Source organism: Piliocolobus tephrosceles, chromosome 13, assembly GCF_002776525.5.
Source record: "Piliocolobus tephrosceles isolate RC106 chromosome 13, ASM277652v3, whole genome shotgun sequence".
NCBI classification, from domain to species: Eukaryota; Metazoa; Chordata; class Mammalia; order Primates; family Cercopithecidae; genus Piliocolobus; species Piliocolobus tephrosceles.
Genome location: NC_045446.1, coordinates 5,981,225 through 6,000,249, shown reverse-complemented (window position 1 = coordinate 6,000,249; position 19,025 = coordinate 5,981,225). Strand labels below are relative to the sequence as shown.

General features: G+C 48.7%; 2 protein-coding genes across 3 annotated transcripts in view; both read left to right on the top strand.

Moving 5' to 3' along the window:
- The window catches only part of CHKA (choline kinase alpha), a 65,306-nt gene extending 64,781 nt beyond the window's left edge, over window positions 1-525 (top strand). The window contains exon 10 of the mRNA XM_031936704.1: window positions 463-525. Within this exon, the coding sequence (XP_031792564.1) occupies window positions 463-525 (63 nt within the window). The remainder of the gene's footprint in view (window positions 1-462) is intronic.
- A 2,860-nt stretch (window positions 526-3,385) lies between these two features.
- The window catches only part of LOC111522235 (carnitine O-palmitoyltransferase 1, liver isoform), a 53,868-nt gene continuing 38,228 nt past the window's right edge, over window positions 3,386-19,025 (top strand). The window contains exons 1-6 of one of the 2 annotated variants that reach the window (XM_026451435.1): window positions 3,386-3,550; window positions 6,895-6,996; window positions 11,900-12,037; window positions 14,629-14,706; window positions 16,648-16,755; window positions 18,167-18,254. In XM_026451435.1, the coding sequence (XP_026307220.1) occupies window positions 3,386-3,550; window positions 6,895-6,996; window positions 11,900-12,037; window positions 14,629-14,706; window positions 16,648-16,755; window positions 18,167-18,254 (679 nt within the window). The other variant, XM_026451436.1, reaches the window with a different exon arrangement.

Sequence of the window (19,025 nt, the reverse complement as noted above, 5' to 3'; positions counted from 1 at the left end):
CAGTTAACGGCTGAATTTGATTTTTTGTTGTTGTTGTTGAGATGGAGTTTTTGCTTCGTTGCTCAGGCTGGAGTGTGATGGTGCTATCTCGGCTCACTGCAACCTCCACCTCCTGGGTTCAAGCAATTCTCCTGCCTCAGCCTCCTGAGTAGCTGGGATTACAGGGGCCCACCACCATGCCTGGCTAATTTTTGTATTTTTTGTAGAGATGAGTTTTCACTATGTTGGCCAGGCTGATCTGAACTATTGGCCTCAGGTGATCCACCCGCCTTGACCTCCCAAAGTGCTGGGATTACAGGTGTGAACCGCCGTGCCCAGCCTTGATTCTGCTGACTAGAAATAAAAGATTAAGCAGATTAACGGTCTGAATCTCCTGATGACAGCTTGAGCAGGTACCCTGATTCCTGCCCCTTTTTGCGAAGGGTCTGCAGAGGACCCCTTCACATCCTGTTCTTTCTCCAGGAAGCCCCTGGACCCTCCAGAGTCATTGAGCGTCCAGCTGAGTTGCTTTCAACCTTGAGGTAGCTCAGGAACGCTGGCTCAGGCCTCTATAAGTGTTTGCAAGAGACAGAATAAAAGTTCCCAATCATTTTGGCAGAAGCATGCCTGGCTGGGATGCCTGCCAGGTTCCTTGTCTGGGGACTGCTGTCACTCAGAAAGCAGTTGGCAGACCTGGGCACTCGGGGCAGGCCTGGCTGCTCTCTTCCTTGAGGTCCCAGGACCCGCAGGCCTGCAGTGGATAGCTGCCTCCGAGCCTTGTGTGTGGAGCTGTTCCTTCATACTTTTCATTCTCTCGTGGGGTTAATGAAGATCTTTTTTTTTTCTTTTTGAGATTGAGTCTCACTCTGTCCCCCACGCTGGAGTGCAGTGGTGCGATCTCGGCTCACTGCAACCTCCACCTCCCAGGTTCAAGTGATTCTCCTGCCTCAGCCTCTTGAGTACCTGGGACTGCAGGCACACACCACCATGCCCAACCAATTTTTGTACTTTTGGTAGAGATGGGGTTTTGTCTTGTCGGCCAGGCTGGTCTTGAACTCTTGATCTCAAGTGATCCACCCGCCTCATCCTCCCAAAGTGCTGGGATTACAGACGTGAGCCACTGCACCCGGGCCAGATCTTTAATTTACTCTCTAGTGTAGGCCTTCTCTTAAAACTGGATTATATTTAGAAGTGTTGACTGTTTAAAGCCCTTAATAATCTGGGTCTTTGTAAGATTTGTTTGTACCTCTTAAACCTATTTTGGTAAACTGGGCCATCCCTGGCCTATATTTAGAAAGGCCGGGTTAAGGGCCAGCGTCTTCCAGCCTCATGGGCCATTCCAGAGCTGCTGTCCTGGAGGGAACTTGCAGTATCTCTGGGCCGCTGCCTTCAAAACTGGAGTCAGGCTGGGCGCAGTGACTTGTAATCCCAGCACTTTGGGAGGCCGAGGCAGGAGGATTGCTTGAGCCCAGGAGTTCAAGACCAGCCTAAGCAACATAATGAGACCCTATCTCTTAAAAAAAAAAAAAAGAATAAAGAATAAAAATGTGGAGTCATACGTGTTATGTGGGGTTTGTCTCTAAGTCTGTCCCCGACAGCCTTGTAAGGAGCATGTCCTTTCAAAGAAAGCTTTTTGCTAATTTTTTTTATCTAAGTGCCTATATGTCTATATTTTTAAAAATCTTGAATGTGTCATTTATTTGTTTATGCTAAAATATTTTTATTTTTGCAAATCAAGTAAGTATATAGGTCTTTTTCTTTCAGTAATCTAAAATGTAGATTATCTAAAAGATGGCTTCTGAAATCCCTAAACCCAAGTTTGCTGATAGGTTAGATGGCCAGAAAAGAGCATATAGGTTTAAAAAAGAGACTACAGTTAAACTCCAGTGCTAGATTTCACAGGTTATAGAAAGATACACATTTTGGAGCAAGAGTATGTAACCTTGAAGACAATTTGTTTTTGTCCACTTAAATATTATGCAGTGTTCAATTCGTGGTTTTTTTTTTTTTTTTATTTCTTATTTTGAATTAGTTTATTTTCTTTTTTACGTTTTATTTTTATATTGATGGGGTTTTGCCATGTTGCCCAGGCTGGTCTCGAACTCCTGGACTCGAGTGATCCACCCATCTCGGCCTCCCAAAGTGCTGGGATTATAGACTTGAGCCACTGCACCTGGCCAAATTAGTGCTTTTCAAATATTGGGCATACCTTTAGGTTATATATATTGGTGTTTTAATCATTTGAAGCATGCTTAGTTTTTATTTAAAAAATACTTTGCAGTTACCAAAACTAAAACAAACCACAAAATAGCTGCATTTCTGGCCAGGCACAGTGGCACGCCTATAATCCCAGCACTTTGGGAGGCCAAGGCAGGTGGATCACGTGAGGTCAGGAGTTCAAGACCAGCCTGGGCAACATGGCAAACTCCATCTCTACAAAAATACAAAAATTAGTTGGATGTGGTGGCGCACACCTGTAATCCCAGCTATTCGGGAGGCTGAGGTGGGAAAATTGCTTGAACCTGGGAGGCGGAGGTTGCAGTGAGCCAAGATCACCACTGCACTCCAGCCTGGGCAACAGAGCGAGACTCTGTCTCAAAAAAAAAAAAAAAAAAAGCTGCATTTTGTCTCATTTTTAAAGTCCCATCTTTACCATAATATATACTACCTTCCTTCACAAACAAAAACATTTCCTGAATTTAAGTTAAATATTTACATGACCGTTTTACACAGTCTATTTCTTTACTTGTGTTAAGTACTCCTAAGTCAAAAACAAGCTCTTTTGATATAAATACTGGAGGTAATAGTTGTAACAAAATAATTTGAGATTACGATTACATCTAAAAGTAAGTTTGGAAGAAAAAAATTCATAAAGAGCTGAAGAAAGTGGCCCAGAATCTCTTGCTCACCTGCCGGGGAGGCGCAAGTCTGCAGGGCATGGCTCTCACGGTGGCCAGGTCCTGGCCTCACAGCATCCCCCTTGCTGTTGGTCTTGAGGTCCTGGAGGAAGCTGTGTCTTTTTCCAGATGACACAAATCGGCCCTGGTTGGTTTCAAGGCCACCAGAGCAGATCAGGCTGAAGGAACCTCTGGGAAGAGAGCAGACAGGCCTGCCCCGGGCACCCGGCTCTGCCAGCTACTTTCAGCGTGATTGGTTTTGGGGCGAGGAGGTCTGCTTTGGGGCGTGGGTCTGCTTTGGTTTTCTCTCTGCCCCGACCTTGGCCCCGTGAGTGTTTAAGAGCTCAGTTCCCTGCAAGTGCTTTCCCTCTGACTTTCCCGGCTCTACATGGGGCAGGCTGCTGGACTCTGAAGCACGTGGTGTCTATGGCGTCACCAGTGGCGTTCGGTGGCACGGTGCGACCTCACACACAGCCTCCCTTGTCTGGGTCTGTCTCCGCAGTGACTGCATGTCCAGCCAGACGAAGAACGTGGTCAGCGGTGTGCTGTTTGGCACTGGGCTGTGGGTGGCCCTCATCGTCACCATGCGCTACTCCCTGAAGGTGCTGCTGTCCTACCACGGGTGGATGTTCGCTGAGCATGGCAAGATAAGTCGCGCCACCAAGATCTGGATGGTAATTGTGCATCCCTCTGGCAGTGGAGTGGGGGTGGACGATTTGGCCTTTGGGAAGAAGGACACCCCTGGGACCTTTTCTCCCTCGATGCTTGGTTGGTGACCTGGGCTTCAACCTTGAATGGCTGGAGAGGTTTCAGTCACCATGACACAAAAGCGGGGGCCGAAGAGTGCTTCTCTTTCCTGACGTTAGTGAGATCTGCAGCATGTTTTATTGAGGTCTGCTGGGTTCGTAGTTAAGGTCATTCATCAAATAAAAGTGCCGGTTCTTTGTAGCGTTCTTGACTCACTTGTTGTCAGGCATTAAATGGTTACCTTAGCTGACCCCTCGGACAGGCTCCCGTGACTCGGACTTAGCTTCTGGAATGTTCCCCCAGCTTGCCTTGGCCCTCAGCCCAAGGGTCCTTTATTTAAGGTAATGGCTTTGCCATATATGTGGATGCTTGTCCAAATTTCATGATTTAAATGTTTTTCTTTTTTATTTTTATTTTGTTTTATTTTTATTTTTTTGAGATGGAGTTTCACTCTTGTTGCCCAGGCTGGAGTGCAATGGTGCGATCTCAGCTCACTGCAAACTCCGCCTCCCAGGTTCAAGCAGTTCTTCTGCCTTAGCCTCCCAAGGTGCTGGGATTACAGGCATGCACCACCACGCCTGGCTAATTGTGTATTTTTAGTAGAGACAGGGTTTTACCATGTCGGTCAGGCTGGTCTTAACTCCTGACATCAGGTGATCCTGCCTTGGCCTCTCAAAGTGCTGGGATTACAGGTGTGAACCACCGCACCCAGCTTTTTTTTTTTTTTCTTTTTGAGACAGGGTCTTGCTCCATTGCCCAGGCTGGAGTGCAGTGGCACAATCACAGCTCACTGCAGCCTCGACTTCCTAGGCTCAAGTGATTTTCCCACCTCAGCCTCCTGAGTAGCTGGGACTATAGGTGCACACCACCATGGCTGGCTAATTTTTGTATTTTTAATAGAGACGGGGTTTCGTTGGCCAGGCTGGTCTCAAACTCTTGAGCTCAAGTGATCTGCCCACCTCGACCTCCCAAAGTGTAGGGATTACAGGCGTGAGCCATCAAACCCGGGCTCAATTTAAATGTTTTTGTGGGAACTGGGCACGGTCGCTCATGGCTGTAATCCCAGCACTTTTGGAGGCCAAGCCCGGTGAACCACCTGAGCTCAGGAGTTTGAGACCAGCCTGGGAAACATGGCGAAACTCCATCTCTACTAAGAATACAAAAATTAGCCAGGCAAATTAGCCAGGCATGGTGGTGCATGCCTGTAATCCTAGCTACTCAAGAGGCCAAGGTGGGAGGATTGCTTGAGCCCAGGAGGTCAAGGCTGCAGTGAGCTGTGGTTGCGTCCAGCCTAGGCAACAGAGCCAGACCCTGTCTCAAAAAAAAAAAAAAAAAAAAATTACGGGCTTAGTTTTTCTGAAAATAAACCCTCCAAGATGGGCATCATCTCTGGACTTTCGAGGCCTCCGTCTGGGGGCTGGGGCCCCTGTGACCCCCTGCAGGTGGGCATGTGCCCCGTGTACCATCTGCCCATTGTAGTCATGGCCCTGGGCCTTGGGCTTTGCTTGGCACCTCAAGCCCATCCTGGGTCTTTGGGGCTGGACATGTATAAAGAAACATCTGCTTTATTCACCCCTGTCTTGCCAAGTGGCCTAAATGGTTCTAATGGAGCAGGTAATCATGAGAAAATTTTCTGCAGAATCTCTCTCGAAGGAGGCTGCTCCATTGGTCTGCCAGTGTATATGAAGCCGTGGGTCTGCTTTGGTTTTCTCTCTGCCCCGACCTTGGCCCCGGGGCCCTTTTGCTCAGTTGCCTCTGGGTAGCCCCCACAGTGGTGCCTGCCTGGACTGGGCTGCTGTCCCAGCCTCTGGGGAGCCTTGTGAGAGAAGTGTGGGAGTCACCGCAGTGCCCGCCACACACCGGGACTCCACTCTTGCCAAACACATTTTTTTTTTTTTTTTTTTTTTGAGACAGCAGCTTGCTCTGTCACCTAGGCTGGAGTGCAGTGGTGCATTCTTGGCTCATTACAACCTCCACCCCACCGGGCTCAAGCGATTCTCTCACCTCAGCCTCCACAGTAGCTGGGACCACAGGCACACACCACCACGCCCGGATAATTTTTTGTATTTTTAATAGAGACAGGGTTTCGCCATGTTGGCCAGGTGATCTCGAGTTCCTGGGCTCAAACGATCCACCCTCCTCAGCCTCCCAAAGTATTGGGATTACAGGCGTGAGCCACCGCACCCAGTCAAACCAATTTTTTCTCTCAAATCAGTTTTCTGCCATTTGGATATAAAGTTTCTGATTTCTAGAGAAGCAGAATTTAACACCTAGAAGAGACTCAGGGGTGGTTCCCATGCTTGGCAAAGCAGGCTAACGGGCACTCCCTCCGGTGGGTTCGCAGCTGAGGTTCCGCTGAGTCCCAACGCCATGTGGTACCAGGACTCCCCACCTGGGCCCGAGGACTGCCTTTGTTTTGGTCGGCATTGAGGTGACTGGTTATCATACAGACTTGATCATCCAGCCTAAAACCAAGGGCCACAAATGTGCCCTCTGGGAGGCTTGGCAATGACTGAAGGAAAGATACTGCTTCCCCTCGGCTTGGCTCAGGGTCAGGCACGTTGACCCTCCTCACTGTTCCTAGAACCTGGAGCCCATCCCTAAACTAAGGGCCTTGCAGAAGGAGGTGGGGTGAGACTCACCCTAGGTACAGCAGCACAGTTCGGGTCCTGGCCAGTCACGACGCTGGCAGCGACATCTCACGGCCTCCGTCAGGCTTGGCTTTGATTCCACGTGGTTGGTTGGTTTGTTTGTTTTTGTTTTGCTTTTTAACATAGGGTCTCACTGTGTCGCCCAGGCTGGAGTGTAGTGGGGTGATCACGGCTCACCGCAGCATCACCCTCCCAGGCTCAATCAATCCTTTTGCCTCAGCCTCCCAAGTAGCTGGGACAACAAGCACATGCCACCACGCCTGGCTAATTTTTTGTATTTTTTTTTTTTTGTAGAGATGGGATTTTGCCATGTTGCCCAGGTTTTTATTGGCAGGGAGGGTGGGGTTATATGCTTATTTGCTAGAACCCGTAAGTATGGGGCGGGTAAAAGATGGACCAGATGAAAAATAAATCGACACAGAAAATCAGTAAGTGGTTGACACGTTGTGCACACTGGAAAAGTGGCTTTGGATCTTGAACATAGCCTTGTCTTTGAAATTGTAATTCTCTCATCCAAGTACTAACCAGGCCCGACCCTGCTTAGCTTCTGAGATCAGACAAGAGCAGGTGCGTTCAGGGTGGTATGGCAGTAGACTGAAAATATAATTCTCTCTCTTCAGGGTATGGTCAAGATCTTTTCAGGCCGAAAACCCATGTTGTACAGCTTCCAGACATCGCTTCCTCGCCTGCCGGTCCCGGCTGTCAAAGACACTGTGAACAGGGTAGGTGTGGCTTACGCCTCACAGTGAAATGTCAGCCATCTGCGGATTAAGGCTTAAGTCTTAATTATGATGAACTAGGTCACCGTCATTTGACTCAAGTAGCCTTCAGTGGTGTGCCTGGTAGGGTTCTCATAGGAAGTCTTTTTTTTTTTTTTTTTTTTTCCAATGCATCACTGCTGCATCTTAGGTGTTTTTTTTAAAAGTTTTAAGTTTCATAGAGAAGCTGCTTGCTGCATTTTTTAAAGCACGGTGGCTTGTGCCTGTAATTCCAGTACTTTGGGAGGCCGAGGTGGGCGGATCACTTGAGGTCAGGAGTTTTGAGACCAGCCTGGCCAACATAGTGAAATCCTGTTTATTTATTTTTATTTTTATTTTATTTTATTTTTATTTTTATTTTATTTTATTTTTTTGTGATGAACTTTCCCTCTGTCATCCAGGCTGGAATGCAATGGTGCAATCTCAGCTCACTGCAACCCCCACCTCCTGGGTTCAAGTGATTCTCCTGCCCCAGCCTCCCGAGTAGCTGGGATTACAGGCACCCGCCACCATGCCCGGCTAATTTTTGTATTTTTAGTAGAGATGGGGTTTTGCCATGTTGGCCAGGCTGGTCTCGAACTCCTGACCTCAAGTGATCCACCCACCTCGGCCTCCCAAAGTTCTGGGATTACAGGCGTGAGCCACTGCACCCGGCCAGCTTTTGCTATTTTACATAATTGCTAAATACAACATTGTATTAAATTATTGTAGTCACTCCCCATTCTTCCCTCCCCCCATCTAGTAACTTCTATTCTACTTTCTATCTCTGTGGATTTGCCAATCTGAGGGACCTCATATAAGTGGCATCATATCGTATTTGTCCTTCTGTGACTAGCTTCTCTCACTCAGCATAACGTCTTCAAAGTTCATCCACACAGCAGCCTGTGTCAGAATTTCCTTCTTTTTTTTTTTTTTGAGACGGAGTCTTGCTCTGTCGCCCAGGCTAGAGTGCAGTGGCACAATCTCAGCTCACTGCAAGCTCCGCCTCCTGGGTTCACGCCATTCTCTCGCCTCAGCCTCCCGAGCAGCTGGGACTACAGGCACCCACCACACGCCCGGCTAATTTTTTGTATTTTTAGTAGAGACGGGGTTTCACCGTGTTAGCCAGGATGGTCTTGATCACCTGACCTCGTGATCCGCCCGTCTCAGCCTCCCAAAGTGCTGGGATTACAGGCGTGAGCCACAGCACCTGGCCGTTTCCTTCTTTCTTACGGCTGAATAGTATTCCATTGTACGGCTAGACCATATGTTATTTATCCATTCATCTGTTGCTGGGTGGTGGATGTTTTTGATCTGATTGGTGAGGGTCCTCCAGCCGAGGGTGGGGTGATGGTCAGCCTCCAGCCGGTCTGAAGACAGGTTGCTTCTTAACACCCCAGGCCTACTTCAAAGCCAGGCGCCTAGGGGCAAGGCACTACCTAGAAAGCCTGTCATTTCATCCTCAAAACTACTCATTTCTTTTTCATTTTTTTTTTTTTTTTTTTTGAGATGAGGTCTTGCTCCGTCACCCAGGCTGGAGTGCAGTGGTGTGATCCTGGCTCACTGCAAGCTCCGCCTCCTGGGTTTACGCCATTCTCCTGCCTCAGCCTCCCGAGTAGCTGGGACTACAGGTGCCCGCCACCACGCCAGGCTAATTTTTTTGCATTTTTAGTAGAGACGGGGTTTCACCATGTTAGCCAGGATGGTCTCGATCTCCTGACCTTGTGATCCCCCTGCCTTGGCCTCCCAAAGTGCTGGGATTACAGGCGTGAGCTGCCATGCCTGGCCCTATTTTTTTGTTGTTGTTTTTTTGTGGAGAGGGAGTTTCACTATCTTGTCCAGGCTGGTGTTGAACTCCTGGGCTCAAGTGATCTACCTGCTTTGGTCTTTTTTTTTTTTTTTCTTTAATTGAACAAAAGGGGAGGGAACAGCTCCATTTCTTTCTTTTTGAAAAAATTATGGTAAAATGTACACAACATGAATCGTACTGTTTTAACCATTTTCAAGTGTACAGTTCAGGGGCACTAAGTACATTTATAATGTCACGCAGCCCTCCCTGCTGTCTCATTCCAGGACCTTTCATCACCCAGAGGCTCATAGCCACTAAGCAGCCACTCCCTGTCCTTCTACCTCCCTCTCCCAGCCCCTCGGAACCACGAATCTCCTGTTTGTCTCTATGGATTTACCTGTTCTGGACATTTCACATAAATGGAATCATGTGGCCTTTTGTGACTGGCAGGTCGTTAAGGTTCACCTGTGTTGTAGCGTGGATGAACTTCATCCGTTTTTGTGACTGAATAATATTCCGTCGTATGGAAGGACCACAGTGTATTGACCTGTTCACCCGCTGTTGGGGACATAGGCAGGAGCGGAATTGCTGGGTCGTGGGAATTCCGCAGTAACTCGTTGAGGAACCACCAGACCCTCACGCAGCTCCACCATTTTGCATTCTAACCAGCAGTGCATGGGTGCTTTTGTTTTTGCACATCCTGGGACCCCATTTTAAAAACTATAATAAACAGAAACTTCTCGGGGTAAGGATTTGAATCCAGGATTGGTTACTGAGTCCCTGAGGGTTTGAATCCAGCCTTGGTTATTGAGTCCCTGTTAGCCTTGGTAAGTTTCTTCCCATCTCTGCTCTTTTTTTTTTTTGCTCTGTCGCCCGGGTTAGGGTGCAGTGGTGTGATCTCAGCTCACTGCAGCCTCCATCTCCCAGGTTCAAACAATTCTCCTGCCTCAGTCACCCGAGTAGCTGGAATTACAGGTGTGTGCCACCACGCCTGGCTTATTTTTGTATTTTTAGTAGAGACAGGATTTCACTATGTTGGCCAGGCTGGTCTCAAAACTCCTGACCTCAAGTGATCCGCCCACCTCGGCCTCCCAAAGTACTGGAATTACAGGCGCAAGCCACCGTGGCTGGCCTACCCCATCTCTCCTCTTCTGTACCCACACTTGCGAATCAGGGCTGACAATGGCCCCTGTTCCACTGGCAGGGTGGGGTGAGTGTGAGATGCTTGACCTTCAGCGACCTCTGTCTGTGTTGCGTAGCTCAGGGTTCCACTTCAGCTCATTCAGGGCGTGATTTTCTGTCTCATTCATGGGCATTTTACTTTGAATAAGCCTCAATATGCTTGACAACTGTCCCACGCCCTTTCTGTGGGAGACAGAGTCTCACTCTCTTGCCCAGGCTGGAATGCAGTGACACCGTCCTAGCTCACTGCAGCCTTAAATTCCTGGCCCACGTGATCCTCCTGCCTTAGCCTCCCAAGTAGTTGGGGCCACAGGTGTGCACCACTATGCCTGCCAATATTTTTTTTTTTGTAGAGATGGGGTCTTGCCATGTTGCCCAGACTGGTCTTGAACTCCTGGGCTGAAACAGTCCTCCTGATTCAGCCTCCCAAAGTACTGGGGTTACAGTCATGAGCCACCGTACCTGGCCACAGCTGGCCCTTGTAAGGGAGTGGGGTCTTACTTTCCAACGTACAGGGAGCGATCCTGGAGAGACTACTGTTTCACCAAGACTTTGGTTTTTATAGCAGACAACTTGTTGGATTAAAATATGTCATGGCAAATTGTGGGGTTAGCAACAGTTTTACTTGTTGTTGCTGTTGTTGGGGGAGACAGCATCTCGCCCAGGCTGGAATGCAGTGGTGTGATCATGGCTCACTGCAGCTTTGAACTCCTAGGCCCAAGTGATCCTCCCACCTCAGCCTTCCAAGTAGCTGGGACCACAGACATGTGCCACCACGCCCAGCTAATTTTTGTATTTTTTTTTTTTTGCAGAGACAGGGTCTCACTCTGTTGCCCAGGCTGGTCTTGAACTGGTCAAGATTGCTTGGGCTCAAGCACTCTTCACATGTCAGCCTCTCAAAGTGCTGGGATTACAGGTGTGAGCTACCGCACCTGACCATTGTCACTTTCTGTAAGAGCTTGCTTAGGTGTGTGGTAGAAGCTTTTGAGTGTCTTTTTAAACAATTGCTCTCTGTGTTTCCATCTCTGAGCGTTTGTTCAACCAAAGTAGCACATGTAAAAGGATGAGGTGGGGTGGGGGCTGAAAACCCTGAACCTGAGGCCCTGGCCTTGGCCTGGTTCCGGGACCTATTCCAGCCCCTCCTTCCCATCCTGCTGCCTGAGCACCTGCCCGGCCCCAGCACCTAGCTCTCAGCATGACTCTGCCCCATCTCGTGGTCACCATCACAGGTCATCAAAGCTTACTTAGGTCAGAACAGCTCTTTTATTAAGGGCCAAATAATAGATAAGAGACATTCTTGAAATTTCCTTGTTAACTTTTCTTGTCAACTCTAGAATTTATTTTAAATTCTAAAAATTTAATGGTGGCTTTCTGGTGATGCAGGATTTGGGACACTTTTAAAACTAATAAAGGAAGAAAAAGTTTAATTGTTAAATTATCGTGACCCTATGACACCATTTACATTGAAGGGAGTTAACCTGTCTAAGGATTGCTAAGACCAACTTGGGGGAAGAGTCTAAACTTTTTTTTTTTTTAGATAGGGTCTCACTCTGTTGCCCAGGCTGAGGTGCAGTGGCGTGATCATGGCTCACTGCAGCCTCGACCTTCTGGGCTCAAGCGATCCTCCCACCTCAACCCCTCATGTAGCTGGGACCACAGACATGCACCACCATGCCCAGCTAATTTTTGTCGAGATGGGGTTTCACCATGTTGCCTAGGCTGGTCTTGAACTCCTGAGCTCAAGCAATCCACTGGCCTTGACCACCCAAAATGCTGGGATTACAAGCATGAGCCACCATGCCCAGCCTAAAACCTCTTCAATGTGTTAGAACTTCTCCTAAGGCACAAGTGAGGCAACCGTAGGCTTTGATTAATGTGTTTTAACTTGGGTGATTTTTTTTTTCCTGATAATCCCAGTATCTAGAGTCGGTGAGGCCTCTTATGAAGGAAGAAGACTTCAAACGGATGACGGCACTTGCTCAAGACTTTGCTGTCAGTCTTGGACCAAGATTACAGTGGTATTTGAAGTTAAAATCCTGGTGGGCTACAAATTACGTAAGTCTGTATACACAGTTTTTCTTGATGAAATTTTTCTGTATGAAGACACTAATTCTGAGGGGCAAGGATCACAGGGCTGAAACGACAGCTGTGATTAGCCAAAATCACACCTTAGGAAGTTCCAGCTATGGTTTACCTGCGTGCAGCACGGGGTGTGTGTTAGGACTGATGTGTAGTTACAGTGACAGTTTCTTGATTTTTGGATTTTTTGTAGAGACAGGGTCTCACTATGTTGACCATGCTGGTCTCAAACTCCTGGGCTCAAGTGATCTTCCCACCTTGGCCTCCCAAAGTGCTGGGATCACAGGCGTGAGCCACCACACCCAGCCTACGGGTGACGGTTTTACCCTGAGTGCAGGTGCATCATCACAATGCTGTGTTTTGCACACAGGAGCCCTCTCCCTCTCCCTCTTCCCCGGGGACTCCTCTTGTGAGCTGTTTCTCCTGCAGCAGTGCCACGCTGTCCCAGACACCTGCTGCTATCCTCCTCTTTAGTTTATTTTTATTCCAAGGCATCCTTCCCGAGCTCACTGGTGGATGCAGGGATGGTGTGGGATGCTTGCTGGGATTGAGTGTGGCTCAGTGGTCCCAGGAGCATCTCCTCCAACCAAGTGTCTTAGCTGGCGCCCTGTATATGGGGAGCTGGCTGGGCTTCCATGTGCTGGGAGGGTGAGAGCAGGCCTCTGGCAGACGAAGCAAGGGAGGGAGTGTAGCTTTGAGGAACAACTAACACGGAAGAGAAGGTGTCCCAAGTGACCCTGACAGAACCAGCAGGTGGTGCGGAAGTCACATCGTGGGTGGATGGGCAGTGCCTGGGGGGGTCTCCCGAGCCTCAGGGGGCCGGGCATGTTTGCTGGCTGCACGGGTGTGCTGGACTGGTAAACATCAGCTCTCTGCATAGCTCTCCGCACACGAGACCCGTGCACGGCCACTGCTCTGTAGTTACGTGTGTTTCAGCACAAAGCTGGAAAGGAAGCCGTCTCTGGGTCCAGCAGGCTGTGAAGGGACAGCAGCTGTGAGGTGGCTGGGGGCACTGCCCAGGTGGCTTCAGGATGCATGTGCCAGGGAACAGGGACAACACCCGTGGAACGCCAGGTTAGTGCCATGGACTAGACCGAGACGGTGGCTTCTTCAGGGAGACCTGGGAAGCAGGAAGACGAGAAGCAGTCTCTGGAGCAATTTTGCATAACATTGTTTTTTTGTTGTTGTTGTTTTCTTTTCTTTTCTTTTCTTTTTGAGATGGAGCCTCGCCCTGTTGCCCAGGCTGGAGTGCAGTGGTGCGATCCCAGCTCACTGCAACCTCCGCCTCCCGGGTTCAAGTGATTCCCCTGCCTGAGCCTCCTGAGTAGCTGGGATTACAGGTGCCCGCCACCACGCCCAGCTAATTTTTGTATTTTTAGTAGAGATAGAGTTTCATCATGTTGGCCAGGCTGGTCTGGAACTCCTTACCTCAAGTGATCAGCCCGCCTCAGTCTCCCAAAGTGCTGGGATTACAGGCATGAGCCACCGCACCTGGCCTTTGTTTCTGTTTTCTTTTATTTGAGAAAAGGTCTTGCTCTGTTGCCCGGGCTGGAATGCAGTGGCACAATCATAGCTCACTGTTGCCTCAAACCCCTGGGCTCAAGTGACCCTCCTGCCTTAGCCTCCCAAGTAGCTGAGACTCCAGGCGTGAGCCACCACACCTGGCTAATTTCTTACATTTTTTTTGGAGAGATGGAACCTTGCAATGTTGCCCAGGCTGGCTTCAAACTCCTGGCATCAAGCGATCCTCCTGTCTCAGCCTCCCAGAGTGCTCAGATTACAGGTGTGAGCCACCATGCCCAGCCCACAGTATTGGTTTTTAGAACATGTTAGCAGTCAAACATTTATGATTTACTTTCCATCTGGTCTTTTAAACATTTTTAAAATTTTTATTTTATTTATTATTTTTATTTTTTATTTTTTATTTTTTTTATTTTTTTTGAGGCGGAGTCTCATCGCCCGGGCTGGAGTGCAGTGGCCGGATCTCAGCTCACTGCAAGCTCCGCCTCCCGGATTTACGCCATTCTCCTGCCTCAGCCTCCCGAGTAGCTGGGACTACAGGCGCCCGCCACCTCGCCCGGCTAGTTTTTGTATTTTTAGTAGAGACGAGGTTTCACCGTGTTAGCCAGGATGGTCTCGATCTCCTGACCTCGTGATCCGCCCGTCTCGGCCTCCCAAAGTGCTGGGATTACAGGCTTGAGCCACCGCGCCCGGCCCTATTATTTTTATTTTTAATGTAGAGCTAGAGCCTTGCTATGTTGCCTAGCCTGGTCTCGAACTCCTCGTCTCAAGCAATCCTCCCACTTAGGCTTTTTTTTTCCCTTTTGAACCATCTACAGAACGAAGGTGATGTACCTTCTTTCTGCTCGTCTCAACTTAAAAAGAACACTTTTCGTTTCCCACGGTGTCGCATTCCGTCTAGTTAGGACTGCGTTCCCTGTTCTGGAATGGCCTCCGTTAGCTGCCAAAAGCACTGCCTGCCCTTCCCCGCGGCTCTGGGCTGCTGCCAGGGAGCCTGCCTGGCCCCTGCTGAGCCTGCGGGTTTGTCTGGTGTTTGCGCCCACTAGGTGAGCGACTGGTGGGAGGAGTACATCTACCTCCGAGGACGAGGGCCGCTCATGGTGAACAGCAACTACTATGCCATGGTGAGTGCCCCTGCCCGGGCTGCTGTCTAACGAGGACGGTGGGGCGGCGGGTCTGTCTACAGAGGTGGCGTCTTCACAGGCCTGTGGACGGCCTGGGAAAGCTCTGGGGACTGGGTCATGCTCTTCTCTGTCCTGCTTCCAGGCTGGAGAACCCTGTGAGTACCCTTCAGTATTAGCCTAGTAGCCCAGGGTGCTCTGCTACTGTAGGGGGATTTGGGCTGCAAAAATAAGTTTCTGGCAAACAGGAATTCCTCACTGTGCTGTACCTGTCCTGCTGTTTTTTTGTTTTATTTTGTTTTGAGATGGAGCTTTGCTCTTGTCCACCAGGCTGGAGTGCAATGGCACGATCTTGGCTCACTGCAGCCTCCGCCTCCCAGGTTCAAGTGATTCTCCGGCCTCAGCCTCCCAAGTAGCTGGGATTACAGGCCCACCAACACGCCTGGCTAATTTTTTTGTGTTTTTAGTAGAGACGGGGTTTCGCCATGTTAGCCAGGCTGGTCTCGAACTCCTGACCTCACGTGATCCGCCAGCCTCAGCCTCCCTAAGTGCTGGGATTATAGGTGTGAGCCACCATGCCCAGCCTGTCCTGCTGTTTTTATGACTTAGCACTGGAAGTTGGTGCCACAGCGGCCTTAAGATCCCTGCAGAACCCCTAGAGCTCAGGGACAGTGGGTTGGCCAAGATCCTGCCACCAGTGCACTACGCCTCACCCTACTGTTTTCTGAGATGCCAAAGGGGTGCGCATCAATGGTAGTTTCTGGTTTCCTGGGCTTTGTCTTTCAAAGCATGGATGGTTAGAAGGCCCCTCAATTTGGGTTCTCGACCACTGCTTTAATAACTGGCAAGTAGAACTCTTCTCTTTCTTTTTCCTTCCATTCCTTCACTTCCTTTTATTTTTTTCCCTCTTTTTTTTATCATTTACTTTTTCTTTTTTCTCCCCCTTTTTTTTTGAGATGGAGTCTTGCTGTCGCTGAGGCTGGAGTACAGTGGTGCAATTCATCTCACTGCAGCCTCTGCCTCCCCGGTTCCAGCAATTCTCCTGCCTCAGCCTCCTGAGTAGCTGGGATTACAGGCACCTGCCACAACACCTGGCTCATTTTTGTATTTTTAGTAGAAATGGGGTTTCGCCATGTTGGACAGTCTCATCTCAAACTCCTGACCTCAGGTGATCCGTGCGGCTCAGCCTCCCAAAGTGCTGGGATTACAGGCGTGAGCCACCGCACCCGGCCTATCATTTGCTTTTTCTTTCTGTTTTTCTTCATTTCAAAATTTTCCTTTCTTTTAACTTTTTTTCCCCCATCTGAAATAATCTCAGACTGAAAGAAAAACCGTCAGTGTAGTCCGTAGAACTTCCTTTCCTGCTCTGTTTGGAAGTGAGCTGTTTATCTGATGCCCTTCCCCCCAGGAGACGTGTGTTCATTTCCTACAAACAGAGGCACTTTCTACATCATTGGGGACACGGTGTGGACATAGACTCTTCCAAAATGTAGGTTAGACCTGTGTTCCTTGGCCTTTTCTTCCAATTGTGGAAAATGTAGACATTTGGAACAGGGTCTCAAAATTTAGAAAGCTGCAGGCACAGCTCTGTATAAACAATTCTTCAACCTTTCATTGTGTCTCATCCAGAAAACTTCCTGATTGTCTAATTGCTCCCTGGCTAATTTTTGCTTTCCTTTCTCTGTGTTATATGAGGGTATTTGGTGCGAATAGTTATCTTTAATAGCTCAAGAGTTTTGGAGGACTTCCGTTCTCATAAAACATTTACAAAGTAAAAGACAAAGTGTAGAAAATCAAACTACCATTTATTTTGTAGCATTGCAGACGTAACTGAATACATCTCTGGAAATATTTTGACAGCGTGCAGGATGTGCTGTGATGTATTTAAATTTGCTTATCTTTCCCTATGCAAATTCTCTCCATGTCACCTTTTTCGCTTTTCAGGATCTGCTGTATGTCCTTCCAACTCACATTCAGGCAGCAAGAGCCGGCAACGCCATCCACGCCATCCTGCTTTACAGGCGCAAGCTGGACCGGGAGGAAATCAAACCAGTAGGCACACAAACTGCTTTAAAAAAATTCTTTTCAAACAGCTTAACAGAGGTATAATTGACATATTGCACATGTTTAAAGTATACAGTTTGTGGCCGGGCACAGTGTCTCACGCCTGTAATCCTGGCACTTTGGGAGGCCAAAGCAGGCAGATCATCTGAGGTTAGCAGCTGAAGACCAGCCTAGCCAACATAGTGAAACCCCATCTCTACTAAAAATATAAAAATTAGCTGGGCATGGTGGCACATGCCTGTAATTCCAGCTACTTGAGGGGCCGATGCAGGAGAATCGCTTGAACCTGGGAGGCAGAGGTTGCAGCGAGCTGAGATTATGCCATTGCACTCCAGCCTGGGTGATAAGAGCGAAACTCCATCTCAAAAAAAAAAAAAAAAGAAAAATTAAAAAATAAAGTGGAGAGTTCGATAACTTCTGATGTGTGTATATTGATGCATCTGAGAAACCATCATCACTGCAGTCAGGATGGTGAATACATCAGTCAACCCAAAGACCCCTCTGCCCTTTGTCATGTCTCCCTCCCACCTGGTCCTGGACCCCTGGTCTACTGTCTGTCACTCTAGATTAGTTTGTAATTTGTAAAGCTTTATGTAAGTGGAATCATACAGTATGCGCTCTTTTTTTCTAAATTCTAGTTTCTTTCACTGAGCCTAATTATTCTGAGATTTAATTCTACTTGTGTCTCCTAAATGAATATACATCTGTTGTACTTTAGTTCTGTAATCTGCCCTTCAAAGAAGCCCTTGTTGTTTTTGAACTAATACTAGCTGGTGGGTTGCTCGTAAGAAACAAGACTTTTCTTCCTGAAATATTTCTTCGGTTTTAAGTGTCAGTGATAAATAATTGATTAGAATGTGTTATTTAGGATTTTACTGTGCAAGAAGTTGCACCCTGGCTTAATGAGTCTCCCCAACGAATCATTCCAGGGAGCCATTGGAAAAGATGAAGTCAAACCAAGCAATTTGCACAGAAAACACATTCAGCATTTCCACGTGGTCCTAACTTGCTGCTTTTCTCTCTCTCTCTCTCTTTTTTTTTTTTTTTTTTGAGATGGAGTCTCGCTCTGTCGCCCAGGCTGGAGTGTGGTGGCGCGATCTCCGCTCACTGCAACTTCCGCCTCCCGGGCTCAAGCGATTCTCCTGCCTCAGCCTCAGGAGTAGCTGGGACCACAGGCGCCCACCACCGTGCCTTGCTGAGTTTTGTATTTTGTATTTTTAGTAAAGACGGGATATCTCTGCGTTAGTCAGGCTGGTCGCAAAGTCCCAACCTCAGGTGATCCGCCCGCCTCAGCCTCCCAAAGTGCTGGGATTACAGGCGTGAGCCACCGCGCCCGGCCCACTTGCTGCTTTTCTTCGGTGGGATTCTTCTGTTGGTTTGAAATGTGTTTTTGTTACAGATTCTTCTCTTGGGGTCCACGATTCCGCTCTGCTCCGCGCAGTGGGAGCGGATGTTTAACACTTCCCGCATCCCGGGAGAGGAGACGGGTGAGTGAAGCTTCTTCGGGGCGCCCTGGGGAATCCGCACTTTCCGTCCCTGCGCTCAGAATCAGGAAGTGTCAAAGGGGACAAACGGATTCTTGCTGACCCTTCCTGAGATTGTAGGCTGGTGAACGTTCCTTCTGCTGAGTTTCCTTTGTCTTTCTTAGGCCTGGACACTGTTGTTGAATTATATCCAGATTTTAATTTCTCTTTGGTTGAAGACTGTCGACTGTCTTAGAGAGTGTTTGATTGATTGATTGATTGATTGATTTGGAGATGAGGTCTGTCTCTGCCACCCAGGCTGGAGTGCAGTGACACGATCACGGCTCACTTCAGCCTCCACGTCCGGAGCTCAAGGAATCCTTCCATCTTAGCCTCCCCAGTAGCTGGGACCACAGGCACATGCATCATGCCTGGCTCATTTTTGCATTTTTTATAGAGATGAGGTTTTGCCGTGTTGCCCAGGCTGGTCTCAAACTCCCGGACTCACGCCCAGCTGAGTGTTTTTCTCCTGAGTCCGAATTCCTCAGGGGCATTTTGCTCCGGCTCACAGGCAGGGTTTGTGGTGGAGCGCATGCTAGGGCGTGCTCGAGAAGGTCGATTTGTGTTCCAGACACTCCCGTATCAGCTGCCTGACCTGGGCAGGATGGCCACATAAGCCACCATCCAAACCGGGACATCCTTGAGAATGACAGGGAAGGGAGAACAGGCACCATGGGGACCATCCAGGCCAGGCACGGGCCCAGGCTCTGCCGTCCATGGCCTCCATTTCCCCCA